The sequence below is a fragment of the Talpa occidentalis genome, unplaced genomic scaffold (assembly GCF_014898055.3).
Source record: "Talpa occidentalis isolate TD23 unplaced genomic scaffold, MPIMG_talOcc4v2.1 talOcc4.8, whole genome shotgun sequence".
NCBI lineage: Eukaryota > Metazoa > Chordata > Mammalia > Eulipotyphla > Talpidae > Talpa > Talpa occidentalis.
Window position 1 is genome coordinate 30653310 of NW_023605194.1, and position 15642 is coordinate 30668951.

At 53.4% G+C, this 15642-nt stretch overlaps 1 protein-coding gene across 7 annotated transcripts in view; it reads left to right on the forward strand.

The window, feature by feature from the left end:
* Window positions 1-15642, forward strand: part of ARHGAP22 (Rho GTPase activating protein 22) — a 147787-nt gene that overhangs the window by 117702 nt on the left and 14443 nt on the right. For 4 of the 7 annotated variants that reach the window (XM_054690234.1, XM_054690235.1, XM_037497025.2 and 1 more), the window contains one exon: window positions 2295-2423. The exons of 1 other annotated variant lie outside the window; for it this stretch is intronic. In XM_054690234.1, coding sequence (XP_054546209.1) covers window positions 2295-2423 — 129 coding nt within the window. Of the gene's footprint in view, window positions 1-2294; window positions 2472-15642 lie in introns of all 7 variants that reach the window. 2 more of the 7 variants (XM_054690233.1, XM_037497024.2) reach the window with 1 other exon arrangement.

Below are 15642 nucleotides of genomic sequence, written 5' to 3' on the forward strand. Positions count from 1 at the left end.
AGAACTCAATAATGAAAAACTAAATGAGTCCATATCAAAAATTATTAAATGGTTTCAACAGCTATCTCACCAAGAAGATATACAGAGGTCAATTCAGTACGTAAACAGTTGTCTGACATCCCTTGTCACTTGGGAATGCAAATTCAAACAATGCTAAACACACACGCAAGGAAACGATTAAAAGTAAAAAAACGGACCAGCCTAGTGTTGCTTAGAAAGTAGAGGAACTAGAACTCTCATACCCTGCAGGTGGGAACGCAAAGTGGAGCACTCACTTGGGAAAACAGTTTGTGGCAGTTTCTTAAAAGTTGAAAACACTTCTATAAGGATATAATACATACATGAAAATACACGAAAGGTGAAGCACACAGGCTGCTCGTACCAGGAGGGCAGGACCCTACACAGGAGCCCAGCTGTCCATGAGACCGCCTGCCAGCCTCTGGGCAGAGTGGATCCAACTTTGGTGGGAAACTTAGATGAAGTTTATATGACTTGGGTGGCCCTCTTTAGGAAAACGTAAACTGGAGAATTTCAAATTAGTTATAAACATGAGCATTTACTTAGGACAAGCAAGTGACCACAAATCCTTGGAGCCAAGGATCTCCAGGTCTCTTTCTTCTAAGTCATCTTGACTTACTTTTTCAGAAGAGTGGCCTGGAGCACTCATCCATTCCAGGCCTCATGGCCCACATGGTATGGGGGCCCTGACGGGGCCCGAATGCCGTCCCCACCTCAGTGGCATCTCCTGTTCCCCTATGCCTGACCACAGCAGCCGAGCAAGCAGTGCGGACAGCCTTTGGTGGTAGCAGCTCTGCCATCGGCCTTAAGCTCCCTCCCTCTGCTGCCCGGTAAACTGCGTGGGCTCAAGCAGCAGGGCCTGTGTGTGTAGCAGGAGGCTCCAGAAGGCATCCTAGGACCCTGACAGTCTTTTCTTTTTTTGCTCCCCGCCCTTCGGAGCTCAGGCCCCACAGGCCTCTCTAGCCTGCTTCCCTTCTACCCAATCTCCACGCCTTGCTCATGGCACCCCCTCCGCAAGGTCACAACCTTCCCGTGTTCCAGCACTCAGAGCAGCTGCCTTAGTTTCCCCAGTCCTCGACCACATTGCTATGAGTGGTCGACCCTGTCGAGAGATGGTCCCATGTCCAGCTGTGCTATGAGAGCACAACCCTGTCAAGGCTGCTCATTCTTGAAGAGTGATGGAAGCATGGGGTGGGTCAGAGCTCAGAGCTGGGGACTTTGACTCCCTGGCTCTACCATGACTTTGTTGTGTGTGTTTAGGCAAATTCTGTAATCACACTATCCCTTAGTTTCCTTATCTGGAAAATACAGCAAGTGACAGTCCCTTGTTCCCAAGTCATTGTGAAGAAGGAATCCTAGGAGGGAAGGCACGTCTATCAGCTTTGTTCATTTAAGCATCTGCAGCTTCTAGAAGGGCCCCAGGCAGGTGCCAAGAGCTCTGTGAACCCTTGCCACTGTCTGGCCTCCATCCCTGGGCTGCAGGCTCCAGCAAGGATTGCTCACGGTTCGTCATCCCAACTACCTCCCCACCCCATCCCACTGTCTCTGGGACTCACCCCACCCACAGGTGGCCCTGCAAGTACACAGATAAGTTACATATTGTGGGATGTGGAAGGGGGAATACAGAAAGGCAAGGTCATTCTTGAAAAACCCCTTACATTGCCCATAAAGTTCAGTAGAGTTTATTGTATATGTCAAAGATCAGTTTGCTTACACATGAAGACAAGACCAGTGGAACTACTTGTAGGGGACAGAATCAGTTCACAAACAACAGTCTGGACTTCCCCATCCCTCTGCCTTTGGATAATGAGCCTGTGTGTAGCTGTGAGGGGGGCAGGTGGGGAATCCTGAGTCATGTGCTCATCCTGGGTTACACTCAGACTTCTGTAACATTAATGCTTATCTTCGGGCTGGGAGGGACAGTGAGTGTGCACTTAAGCTGTGTAAAGTGGATTAAACAGAATAGTGAGGCTACTCTGGGCGCCAGACTTCTCTGAGCTGACTTAAATCTCTCTTTTTCTGATAGCATCCCAAGACGCTTTGAATAATTTTTATTTTGATATAGGAAAATAAAAAAGACTAAAGGAGAAAAAGAAAAAACCCCAAAGGGCGGAAGACAGATGTGTTAGGTGTGAAAGGGATGTGCTATGAAAATAGAGCCCAACAGTCCAGCTGCTGCGGAAAGGATTTGCCAGATGGCGGGAGCACTGGGGGCGAGCACCCTGGCAATGCTGCGCAGGGCTCCCTGCAGTAAGCTGTGTCTCCCTGTCTTGCAGGTGGTGCCGGGGAGCGGGAGAAGGTGCCGACCAACCCCGAGGCGCTCCTGCTCATGGCCAGCTCCCAGCGGGACATGGAGGACTGGGTACAGGCCATCCGCCGGGTCATCTGGGCCCCACTTGGTGGAGGTACTGCCCGTAGCTCGCATGCTCACCCTCTAGAACCCTTGCCTCCAGGTAATGAAGCCTCTTTGTACCTCACTGAGCCTGCAAGATCTGTCTCACTCGGCACTTGCAGGCTGCACCCTGCACTTCTTACGACAGGTGGGCAGTGTTGTCCTCTTCTGCTGCTGGCCCTCAGGAGTCACCCTCTGGGGCACCAAGCAGGCTCTGGTGGCGAAATCAGGGCCATTTCTCAAAAGCATGCCCTCCTCCAACCAGAGTCCTGTGGCTTCTGTCTGTTTGTTCCATTGAGGTCTTGGGGATTTCAGATTTTGTTTTGCTGTAAATTGAGGAGCCATCAGGCCCCTGCTGGACGCTAAGTGGGTGTGATGTGGCCTGCATATACCCCAGAAGTGGGCAGTGGCAGGATCATAGTGGATGCCCGGGTGCGGTGCCATTGTCTCTGCTGGGCCTGGAACCCCTGAGCTGCTCATGAATCCTGTTCTCTAACCTCATCTGAAAACAGCTGCCATTTACTCCCATCTTTATTCAAGATACTAGGTTCCCAAAATGTATCAGGTTGTATTCCAGGCACTAAAAATTCAGGGGTAAACTCAGTTCTTATGCCCCACCCCTCCCTTCCACTGGCCTGCAGGAATCAGATGATCATACTTGATGGGTCATGTGATATCCATAGTGAGAAACACACAAGCAGAGAAAAGCTGAGTGAGAGGACACGGGGGCATTATGTGAGCCATCCTGGCCCCGCCAGCTTAATGAAGCCACCAAGAGAAGGGCCAAGGGAATGCTGGGGGGAGAGTGTTCAGGCAGCAGGACCAGCAAGTGCAAAGGCCCTGGGGTAGGAATAAGTGATGGAACCTGAGCAATCTCAGAGAGGCCACGTGCCCTGAGGGAGTGAGGGTGGGAGCAAGGAGGACCTGAGGCCAGAGGTCACCGAGGTCTTGGGGACATGGTGGGGAGTTCATGTTTTGCTTTGTGGTAAATCAGTGGAGGCACCAGGCGGGCTCTGAGCAGGAGACAGACCTGATTTGGGATATATAAAAGTAGCCACCATATGAGGGGCGGACTCTGGAAAGATAAGAGTGGGTGCAGCCGGCAGGGACAGTCATCAGACAGACTGGAGGTGACAGGGACAAGAGCGCGGATGGGAACAGAAGTAATGGTGACGACGCTCCAGCGATCTGCATCCAGGTCTTGCCCATGACCTGGACGCAGCCTGTGAGGGAAAGGAAAGGTGACTCCCAGCCGGGCAGTTGCTGTCTCTGCAGGTTGGTGTCCATATGAAATCACCACGAAAGAGCTTTCAGCAGCGCTTCCTGGCTGCCCTGAGGATCAGAGTCTGGGGCCTTCGGGCTCGCAGGGCCCTGGCACGGGAGCCCTGGCTGTGCTCTGTCTCATTGCACAGTGTTCTTTAGTACATGAGCCTGGCAGACCTTCACCTTTGGGGGCGCATCCTCAGATCTTGCATGCCCCACAGGTGGAGCCCCTCCCTTCACCTCTCACCTGACCAGCTCTCCTCTCCCCTCCCTGGCTGCGGCTGGCCTGAGCACCTCTCACAGAACCACAAAGCCCTCATGTAGAAGAGTGTAACAACTTTGAAAGTCAAAACTCTGGCCTTCCTCATGAGTCATGGCCACCCTGCCCCCCACCGATTGCACTGATTGGCCCACAGTTAATGGCCTGAGAAGACCTCCATCCAGGGTGTCTGCAGTCTCCAGGGACTTCCCCAGGGCAAGGTGGTTGAAAGTGAGCCAGTGGGACAGAAGGGAGCTGGGAAACCAACTGGGCAGCTGGACTATGATTTATGACAAGAAGCATTTTGCATCCTGGAGGAAATTATAACATTTTTCATGATCTTGGGGCAGAGAAAGATTTTTTAAATGAGTTATGAAAAGCTTTAATCTTTTAGGAAAAGACTTAAGAAGTTATACCACATATAATGAAGAACATCTGTTCTGTAAAAGATAGATTAATAACAATTCAACCCATAGTTGGGAGAATGTATTTGCCACACATAGCACCATCAAACAACTTAATCCTCAAAGCCCTACAAACCAGTAAGGCAAAGGCAGATGAGCCAGAAGACACACAGGCAAGAGACTTGCACAGCTACTTTGCAAAAGAAGAAATCCTGTTGACCAATGAGGCCATGGTGTTCAGCCTCATTAGTAATCAGGGAATGCAAATTAGACCACAAAGGGCTACTTCTACTCACCCACCAGAATGACTAAATGAGGACAGGTGGTTCCCAGTGGTGACATGGATAGAGAGACACAGACATTTGTATATATTGCTAGGGAAATTGTTAGGCCGTTTTGCTACTTCCAAAAGCAGTAGCTCTGCCCACCTGTGTCCCAGCCATTCCAGGGCTGTGCATGTCCCAAACCAAAGTGTGCACACAGGCATGCCCGGAGACGTGCACACGGCAGATGTGACGGCAGCCTTATTTATGATGGCCCGACACTAACCCAGTGTTCAGCTACAACACAATGGATAGATTCTTACAAAGGAAAGCTCCAAAGTGAGAATTAACTCCAGCTCCGCCCAGCCTCCTGCGTGAATCCTAAAAACATACTGCAGGGCTAGGGAAGAACAGACACAATTGTAGCATGCTGTGTGTGTTTTATACAGTGTATATAAAGTTTAAAAAATAGGGCAAAAGTCAACCTTATTATTTATGGACAATTATCCAGCAAAAATATAAAGAAAAGCAAGGAAATGAATGGTGTGAAAGTCAGGATAGTAATCACAGGTGCACATTGTACACTGTGGGTTCATCTGTACATGTAGGCTTTAAATACTTCTCTGCATATGTGCATATTTCACTGTATAAAGGAGCAAGTGATAAAAGAAGAGAACTAAGCATCAAAAAGGCTAAGTAATTGGCCCAAGACAATGCGGCTAGTCAGGGAGCAGAACTAAGAAACGAAGGTGAGAGATGTTCTGACCCCAAAGACAATGCTTTGTCCCAGCCTAGCTGGGAGCTGTCATAGGATGTCTTCGTTTGCTGGTCCCCAGGTGAGTGTGCATGCTCTCTCTCACCCTCATCTCCCTCACCCCACTATCCTTGCCCAGCACTGGGACCATTTCCACAATCCCAGTAGAGCCCGGATTTGGCCCTCCTCCAGGCCCCCGAGTCTATCAGCCTTCTCAGGCTCTCTGCGCAAGAACTTACAAGAATTAAAACAAGAAACTTCATCAAAGGCGCTTATCTCCTCTCCAGGAGCATAGAGGAAATGCAGAAATCCCAGGGGTTAGTAATAGCGGACATGTCTGGGCAAGCATGGGCACTCCCAGGTGGGCTCAGCCAGCCTCTGAAGGTTTCCTAGTAAAGCTGTTATTAGCTTGGGTTCCCCTGGAAAGGAGGCTTAGAGGATCAGGCCTTCTTTCACTGTTTAATAACGGAACCCTGGGTCTTTTCAAGCATGTTTGTTCTGGCAGAGAACAGCCCCTCAGACAGACATGAATGGCAGTGTGCTAAAAGTCAGGGGAGAGCCTGGCAGGCCATGCCCAATGGGGAAACTGGGACAGGCCAGCTGGTCATGGCAGCCTGTTTGTGCTGATGGCCTGCCCCGGGGTGGCCCTGACTGGAACTCCTCTTGCCTGGGCATTCATCCACTCAGTCAGCCAGCCATTCATTCACTTGCATGTTTGTTCTAAAGACTGGGGATCCAGATGCGGCCCCTGCCCACAGGTAGTGCACGTCCTGGTAGAAGAGTGGATAGCAGACAGTGATCCCATGGCAGGTTTGATGGCGGTGAGCTCAGCAGAGAACAATGAGGCAGGGAAGCCAGGGAGTTGGAGTTTTGTGACATTTGAGAAAAAGGCAGAAGTTTTGGACGCAGAGGCAGCAGTGCCCATGTTGGAAGAGCAATGAGGAGGGAGCCAGTGTGGCTGGAACAGAGTCTGTGAAGGAGGGAGGAGAAGACAGGCCAGACAAGTAATGGGGTGGTAGGTAGGTTCACTTGGTCTGTGGAGACCATGCTGGCTTTCCCTCCGAGTGAGTGGCACCAATGTTGGGTTTTGAACAGAGGAGTGGCGGAGCCTCAGTCAGATTCTGATGGGATCCCTCTGGCTGCCCATTTTGAGAGTAGATGAAAGAAGACAAGGACAGAAACAGGCAGACCATTACATGAAAAATGTCCAGAGTTCATTGCATGAAAATGCAGGTGAGAGATGATGGTAGCCTGACCCCGGTGGTATTGGTGGTATTGGTATTGGTGGTATTGGTGGTATTTGAAGGTAAAGCAAGTAGTAGTTCCCTGCTGTAATGAAGCGTGCAAGAGAACAAGACAGAATTCAAGGGTAATTTCAAGCTGCTTTATCTAAGCAACTGGAAGAATAGGTTAGTTATTAACTCAGATGAGAAAGAACACAGGAAGTGCAATTGTTTGGAAGGAAGATGAAGAGTTCACTTTGGGGCTAGTTTGAGATTTCTATTAGAGGCTCCAGGTTAGATGTCAAGCAGGCAGTTAGACATTTAAATGTAGAAATTAGCAGGGCTGGGTTGGAGAGAGAGTGTGGGGCCATCGGCACAGGGTGGGGGTTGAAGACCTGCTGCATGAGACACTGTGGAGCATGTGTACACACAGCAGAGGGCCAGGGCTGAGCTCTGAGCTGCTCCCAGGTAAGAAGCCCAGGAGCAGAGGAAGAGCCAGCCAAGGGGCCTGAGAGGACTGGCAGTGAGGGAGGGGAGCCAGGGGTGAGTGGGTCACCAGAATCCAGGGAAGGAACCATCTAAGAGACGGGGGGCACTGATCAACGGCAGTATCCAAGGTCTGTAGTGCGGTCAGCGGGAAGAGAAGTGACATGAACCACAGTTCATTGACGGCGTGGACAAGGGTGGTTCTGGCAGAGTGTATGTGGGAAACTGGTAATGGCGGGTGTGAGAAAGCATGAGAGGAGGGGAATTGGAGTGTGAGCATAACTACATGGGGGCCACTGGAGTGAGTCACAGAGAAATGTGATCTGATAGTTTCAAAGCCCCACTCTGACTGCTGACCAGACAGGCTTGGGGGAACCTGGAGAAATATTTGCAGTGATGTAAGCAAGAGAAAGGGGCACTTTCTCTAGGGTGGATGGTGGTGAAAAGCTTGGAACCTTCCAAGCCTATTTTGAAAGTAGGCTCTAAAGATCTCCTGGATGTGGGTGTGAAAGAAAGGGAGCGCTGAGGGTGCACTCCAGGGTGTGTGGCTGAGCGTTTGCAAGGCCAGAGTTGTCATGAATCAAGAGGGCCAGGCAGCAATGAGCTGTGCCTTGGGACACATTTGGGATGCCTATGAGTCATGCCCCCAGCGGAGATGCTGAGGGAACAGGTGGGTGCAGAAGTGAGTCTGAGGGTTAGAACTCAATAACTAGTAGCTTGGCAGCCAACCTACCATGCCAACAGGGACTGCTGAGAAAACCCAGGAGCTGTTTGTCCCAACCTTATAAAGGGACAATCCTGGGGCAAGGGACCCACTTGGGAATGGTGTCCCTGCCCAGAGGGACTGTTCTGTGCAGGGGACGTACACCATGGGCCAGGCTGCCAGCCTGCAGTGGACATCAGAGCCTCACTGCCCCAACCATGTGTGGCTCTCACAGGCCTCTGGAGACTTTTCTCTGAGTCCCGGAACCACAATCCTGCCCTGGGTTCTGCAGAAATCATGGGGGGAAGGATGGAGGGGACACTAAGGCAGTTCCCAGAGGCCATGGGGCAGGACACTTGACATGGAGATAATCCCAGCCTCGGGCCACTTGTAGGGACACAAAGCAACCTTGTTAGTCCAGCTGGTAGGAGTCATTATTGACAGGAATGACATGTCTAAAAGGAAGCCTTTAAGACACAATCAGTTTCAGAATGAAAGGTCACTGGCCCCAGCCCAGGCTGGGGAGCCTGAGATCCTAGAGCAGCACTTCTGTTCAGAGCCATTGCTCCAGCGTCTTCTGGGAGATTCAAGGAGAGTCTTGGTTCTCGCTCCTCTAAATGTTAACCTACCCAGGGCATTCCCTACGCCTTTCCCTACAGCCTTTCCAAGAGGTGGGAGAGAGGCCATCGCTGACCTGGCCTGGACTTCCAGTCACTAAGCCAGCAGAAGTGACACTGGAAACCTGATACTGGTGCCCTCAGCCCACCCTACTGGGCCCTGAGGAGGACATGCCTCCACAAGCCTCAGCCCTGGTCAAGCCCCAGACTCTAAAGAGCAAGTCCATCCTCTTCTGGGCAGAGGGGTTGTTACAGCACCCTTGGGTCTCTTTCCCCACAGAGCTCATAAGCCTGTGAGCTTGGGCAGGGGAAATAGCCCCCAGCCACACCTCCCACTGGCAGGATGGCCAGGAAGCCGGGGTCTGTTTACCAGGAAAGTGGTTGCCTTATCTTGGGCCAGGCTGGCAAACCAGCAGGTGATGGGCAGGGGGCTGCTTACCACTGCTTCCTGTGAAACGAGGGCAGCTGGCTCTTCAACTGCCTTCCACCCTCCTTGCTGGGTTGTTGAGTCTCCTTCCCTCCCAGCTGCAGTGGTAAGATGCGCCCCTCCACTTGGCCTGCTAAGTACTAAGCTCAGATCCCAGGGTCAGAAAAGGGTTTGTTGTGGTCATTGCAAGCTGGGCCGGCGTGAGTGTGTAGCCACCCTTCTGCATGCTCCAGTGATCCCAGCCACCAGGGGAGAGCTGGGTGGAGAGAGCTGCTCACTAGAACAGCTAACATTTGTTTTGCATTTCCCTGCCCAGCTGGCTTCTGATTCACCTTCACATTTGCCAATGAAATCAGTTTTGTTACATCACCTTCTATGGGCTGAGCAGCAGGTAGGCTCAGGTGATCTGCCCCTTCACAAAGAAGTAAACAGGAGGCCTGCATTCTACCCCAGGCCAGCTGGAGTGCAAAGCTGCCATGGTGGATGCTCACTCTGGAGAGCATGATGCCCGGAGGCCTTCAGGTTCTGTGGTGTCAGGCCCCTCCTAGGCAGCCTTGGTCCCCTACAACAGTCTGAGGAAAGGGGGAGGGATCTCATGCTTGGCCAGGAGTTTGTTGTATGAGTTGTAGAGAGGCCCAGAGAGGTTCAACAATTTGTCAAAGAGCACACAGCAGGGCTGGGAGCAGGGGCAGCCTGCCTGCAGCGTGAGCCCATCTTGAGATTCTCCATTGCCAGGCAAGAGTCAGAGTGCCATAGCCTCCTGGATCTGAGTTGTCTAGCAGGGGGGGTGGGGGGGTGGGGGTGTGTGTTGGGGGGTGGGGGTAGGCAATGAAGGCAGAGCACAGTCCTTGAGGTCCTGGACCCAGCCCAAACTTTAGGACACACATCTCAGGGATGAAGGCCTCCCGGGACCTGCCCTAAGAAGAGTAAACCCTCTGTATACGTGCCCCAACAGACCCCCCCCTCCCCACAAGCCTGTTAGCCTGGCCAGGGCTTACCCTGGGGCCCATTATGGCAGTGTCCGCCAGAGTCCAGCCTTCTAAATGGGGGGCAGCTGTAGACTTCCACCCTGGGAATCTCGTTAGGGGTGGGAAGGCTTCTCCAGAGACTGACAGGTCTACCTCAGGGACCACATGGGGGAAACCGAGGGTCAAAGAAGAGAAAGCAGGAGAGCTCCAGAGCCCACCTGCCTACCTGGGAGAGCCCCACTTGCCTCCAAAGTAGGTGCCCCTACTCAGTCTCTGACTCTTCTCTTTAACCTGGTGTAGGGTCAGGAACGGACACAGTGCAGGTTTTCTGATCCAGCAGACCGGGTAAAGGTGGAGTGCTAGAGAGTCCTGGGTGGATTTTGCAGGTCTTTTATTGGGATTTACCCGGTGCACAGCAGGCAGGGGTGCTGGGGGCCCGGGAGGCTGGCAGTTCTCCCAGCCCTCAGCAAGTCTTCACTCTATCTGGGCTCTCCAGTGATCTCTGCTTCTGCTTCTTTGCTTCTCTCTCAGCTTCTCTTTTGGCTTCTGCTACTTCTTTCTCGGCTTCTCTTTCGGCTTCTGCTGGCGTCCCCGTGACGCAGCCCTTAAAAGCCCAGTCTCAGCCCAGGCGAATCCCATCTACCTATGCCCACACCCTACTCCAGGTGCCCGCCATCAGGCATGCATTCAGGACAAGGATCCCTCATCTATCCTGATGGCGGGAGGGCAGAAAAGCCTGACATTTTTCCTTACCCTACACCTGGATGGAACTGGTCAGACTTGGTAGGTTCCCAGTTGTGGGAGCCCTGGGCTTTTTTTTATTAGCAATTTAGGGCAGGGTGCTCCTTGACTTGGGGTCCCCTAGCAACCAGAAACACCCTGCTCACCTCCAAGATTAAACCTCTGGGAAGGGAGAAAGTAGTGCCCCTCCCCCACATCCAGGACTTGGGAGGATTTCAGCCCCCCCCCACACTAATATCAGGCCCAGGACTAGAAAACCACTTGACCTGGGGCACAGTATTTTAAGGGGGCACCCAAAACTCAGTAATCATGATAAATATTCTAATTTTTAAAATAAAAATTAATGCAGATAGTCCACGGAATTCATTTCCTATCACTGCTCTGACAAATTGCCACGAATTTAGCAGCTTAAATCACAAGTTTATTCTTTTCCCAGTTTCAGAGGTCAGGTGTCAGGATGAGACTTAGGAGGCTAAAATCAAGGTGTCTGCAGGGCTGGTTGTTTCTGAGGGCCCCAGGGCAGAATCTGTTCTTGCCTCTGCCCACATTCCTTGGTGGTGGCCTGATCACTCCAGTTTCTGCTTCCCTCCTTACGCAACCTCCTCTTCTGTAGTCAAATCGCCTTCTGCCTCCCTGATAAGGCCCACTGGTACAATCCAATATAATCCCTCCATCCTTAATTTAGTTACATTTTCAAAGTGCCCAAATTTTAAATATAGGATCCCTGGGTGGGATTAGGGTGAGACACTCAATCTCAAAAATCTGTGTAACTGTAGAGTTAGAGCCTGTCTTTATTTCTTGTACCTCATGGATGTTTTATATCAATGTGCATTTTTTAATATTGTTGTCATCATGACAACAATAGTAAAACCTTCAGTATTTGAAGGCGTGCCCCCTCAAATACTGTGCCCCAGGTCAGGTGAAGCTTTCTAGTCCTGGGCGTGATACTAGCGTAGGGTGGGGGCTGAAATCCTCCCAAGTTCTGGACTTGGGGGAGGGGCACTACTTTCTTCCTTCCCAGAGGTTTAATTGTGGAGGTGAGCAGGGTGTTTCTGGTTGCTAGGGGACCCCAACAATATTAAAAGCTTCAGTATCTTGATTACTGAAGTTTGGGACGGTCCTTTAAATTTTGCACCAGTGGTGAGTGCCTCACTTGCTTCCCCCTAGCCCAGGCCCTGATTAGTAAGAGCAACAAGAGTGACCCTGCCCTGCACACTGAGCTTTGGGATAAGCAACCTCTCCAGCCCCAGGGCCCCCTAAGCTCTTCCTTACAGAACACTGTCCACATACCCTGGGGGGCTCCTTCTACTTGCATGGCCCCCTTCTTGCTTCTTTTTCCGACTGTCCTGAGGCTGCCCTTCATGCCTGGCAGGTGCTCACACTTTGCAAGTGTGGGATTGTGGGCTCCTTTCACAGGGACAGAATCCTACCCTGGGATGAACATAGGCCTTGCGGGAAGAATTTAGGTCTGAAGATCTGTCACCTACCAACTGTGTGACCCGAGGCAAATTACATAAATTCTCCTAAGCCTCAGCTGCTCTTCTGTAAAATGGGGACATTAATACCTACCACACAGGGCTGCTCAAGATACTAGGCATTATGCCCCAGCCACCCTCCCTGGCTCTAGAGCGCCTGCCCCAGGCAGGACAGAGCCTGGAAGCCCTGAGCTTCAGCTCTGAAGTCAGCAGCAGCCCAGCTGTAGGTCTGGGCTTAAATGCTCCCCAGGTTGGGTGACTCAGACCCGATTACCTGGCCTCTTAAGCCCCCGTAGCTCTACCCGGAGTGCCTGCTTTCTAGTCTGAGGACCCAACCCGAGCTCCTAACGCCAGGCTTCGGTAAAGGGTGCTGGGACGCGTTGGGAGTGGCTAGTATTTCTATGGTGCCTAATAGCATGAAGGAAAAGGGGGCTAGGAGTTTGGGACGGGCGCTCTTCCACGGGGGCCAACTCCAGGCGTGGCATTTCAGGAACTTACAAGTCCCAGGCCCTCCCTCCTTCCAGGGTCCCGGCCCCGGGCGGGCGGCGGGCAAGACGCTACCTGCGCGCATGCCGGGCATTCCTGCCACTGCTGCGCCGCCGCGCCCGGGCGAGCCATGGGCCTGATGCCGGCCGCGAGGGCCTTCTCCGGGTGCCGCGCCTGCCCGCGGCCGCCCTGCCGCCTGCCCGCCTGCTGCGCGCCCGCCGCCCCAGGTAGGGCGGGACCGGGTGCGGGCGCCCCGCGAGTCCGCGGGGAGAGCGCGCTGGGACCTCGGCCGGCGCGCACGGAGAGCGCTGGGCTGGGCGAGCGGCGCACGGGACCCGGAGGGAGCCAGGGGGTGTCCGGGTGCCGGCAGGGGCTGCGCGCCTGGCTGGGGGCGGGCGTGTGCGGGAGGAGACAGCGGTCGGGACCCTCCTTCTGCCCCCTGCGCTGGGGGTGCGTGTCCCGCGCCGGAGATAAGGAGACTGAAGCAGGCTGGGGGTGGACTTGGAAAGGATCCTCGTCGCCCCCACCGCTGGCGAGAGGATACGGGGGATGCTGCCCACTCCAGCCCGTGCTCACCGCGTCTGCCTCCCTGGACCGCCGAAGGCCTCTGTCTGTGCTGCCCCGGCCGGCTGACCCCGGGCTGGCCACCTCCAGGAGGGCGGTGACCACTGTGCCCTGCCCCCACCCCCACGGCGTGCTTACCTCGGCCTGTATTTCCCCTTGTCCTGCGCTGACTTTAACCTGTTGGTTGGTGAGGCCGGATGGGCAGGAGGAGGCAGGGAAGGGGTATCATTGGGACAGCGGGTGGGATTTGTCTTTTACAGCCCTCAGGGCAGCTCTCTGGCTCTCTTGTACTTGGGGGGAGGTGGAGGGAACCAGCGTGGGGAAAAATGAAAGTGTGGATTTGCAAACCAGGGCACCCACGCCCAAGAGGATGCAGGTGTCCTGGGGAGTGGAGATGAGACCCAGAAGGGATTAATTTCCTAAACTTGGGGAACCTCTGGAGATAATGTTAGAATCATTTTCCTCCTTGTGTCTCTTCCCTGACTGTGGCTTCCTGTTCTGACTGTGGCTCCCTCCCTTTTGCCCCTGCACCAACTGGGAGAACCACAGAATGGCCAGAGCAGGCGTGAGGTCTGTGCCCAGGGATCAGCTCCAAGAGGGAATCCGGGCTAGCTCTCTTTCTCATTGGGCCCATGGGACCAGCTCTGGGTCGGAAGAGCACTTTATCAGGCACCTGCTTGAGTGTGTCTGCTCTGGTCAGCTCTGCTAAGGCTGTCCACAGTCCCACAAAGTGGCAGAGACTGAGGCGCAAAGAAGTTGAGGACTGTGCCCAGGTTATGCCAAAAGATCTGAATCAGCTGACGCCTCAGCCTGTGGCTTCCTGCTCCTGCATGGGATTCAGGAAGAACCGGGCTTTGCCAGGGAGCAGCTGGCAGGGGAGGAGGCCCAGCCCTAAGCCTGTCAGCAGGTTCATCCAGAGGAAGGACAGCCTCTGCCAGTTTCCTCTCTGGTGGCAGAGCCGGTGCTTTGTGAGAGTGTGGGCTGGGACCTCGAGGAACTCACATGCTGGCTGGGTTTCCAGTGATCTGACAAACCTACTGCAACTGGTTCTTGGCAAGGCTCTCCCTCCAAACGTGCCAGGAGGGCTGAGGAAGTTCAGCACCGCTCCTCCAAGCACTGCCAGGCTGTTGAAGAGGTCCCGGTTGGTGGGAGGTGGTGGGCAGAGCCCCCAGGCAGATGGAGGCCAGGCCTGTAGCCTGAGTAGAGGGTGCCTCTCACAGGACATCTGGGAAGGAAGCCCTGGAGGCTGAGCTGGAAGGAGGCTTTCCTATAGAGCTCATGGAGGTGTCTCCCCTCAAAGGGTAGTAGGGGGGGCAGCTTACACCTGAAGCCTGTGTAAGGTCTCAGGCAAGGCTCCATGTACTTGTGCTGGGAATGTGGGCTCAGTGCCAGGGCTTGATGGGCAGCTCAGTCCCAGGGGGCAGGGCCTCAGGGAAGCCCCTAAAGACAGGGGTCATTATTCCCACTTTAGAGATGAAGAAACTGAGGCCCAAGAAAGGGGACCAGCTACTCCTCAGTGGCTTAGCTAGGACATGCACCCGGATTAGTGCAGAAACAGGCTCAGAATCCCTGTCTTTATGGCCCTCTGCTTTGACCATCACCTGCTGCCTTTGTCCCCACCCTAATCCAAAACTCTCACCAGGCTCAGCACTGTGAGGGCCTCTGGGGGAGTCTTGTCATTTCTCAGAGCCCCTGAGCAATGTTCCAGGTGAGGGCTCACATGGCATGGTCCTTTACCAGGGCAGGGTACTGATGTGCCCCCACCTCTTCAAACATGCAGCCTCTTCAAACATACCCACTCAAGCCTATCTTGTGACCTCTGCTCGTTCTTAGACCCTAGGTCTTATGTCACTTCCTCCATGAAGTGCCCCTGTAGAAGCACCCGGCACCATGAGAACTTCCCTGTCCCACTCTCACAGCCATTTTGGAGGGGTAGGGAGGAGGGAGGGTCAGGAGGGCTCCATGGAGGTGGCAGTGGTTGTGCTGAGCTTGGCATGAAATAGCTGTCCTCCATCTGACCCACATTCTGCAACTCTAAGGCTGGTGGAGGAAGGGGGCCTGCCTATCAAGTTTGGAGTTTGTCCTGGGGGCGGGGGTGGGGGGTGGCGGGGAGGCAGCCCAGGTGGCCTTGGTAGGAGTTACATGTTTCTGTTCCTCTGGGTATCTCTGAGGCTCTCTGATACCCAGGACAGCGTCAGGCACAAGTGGAGAGTGATGGGTGGGTGAATGGTAGATGTCCTGGGACTGGAGCCTAGAGGAGGCTACATGGTATTACCCAAGATTCGTGGGTCTCAGAAAATTTTAGAATTCTTTTCCCTAGTGTCCCTCTTGCCTGATTGTGGCCTTCAGTCACCTATGAGCAGCTGAATGCAGCAACTCAGGGCTGGAGTCTGACCTGACCTCTCTCCAAAAATGTTTCAAACATCATACTAGCCAAATAAGAACATCTTGCGCACTTGTGGCCCAAGGTTGAGCACAGGCACTTGAGCCCTGACTGAGAAAGCTGTGGGGTCCATGACTCCAGGACCAGCTAAGATGATGAGGATGTAACAATAACAGTAAATCCCTAAATTAACTATTGCGTGAAGCTGAAATGTAC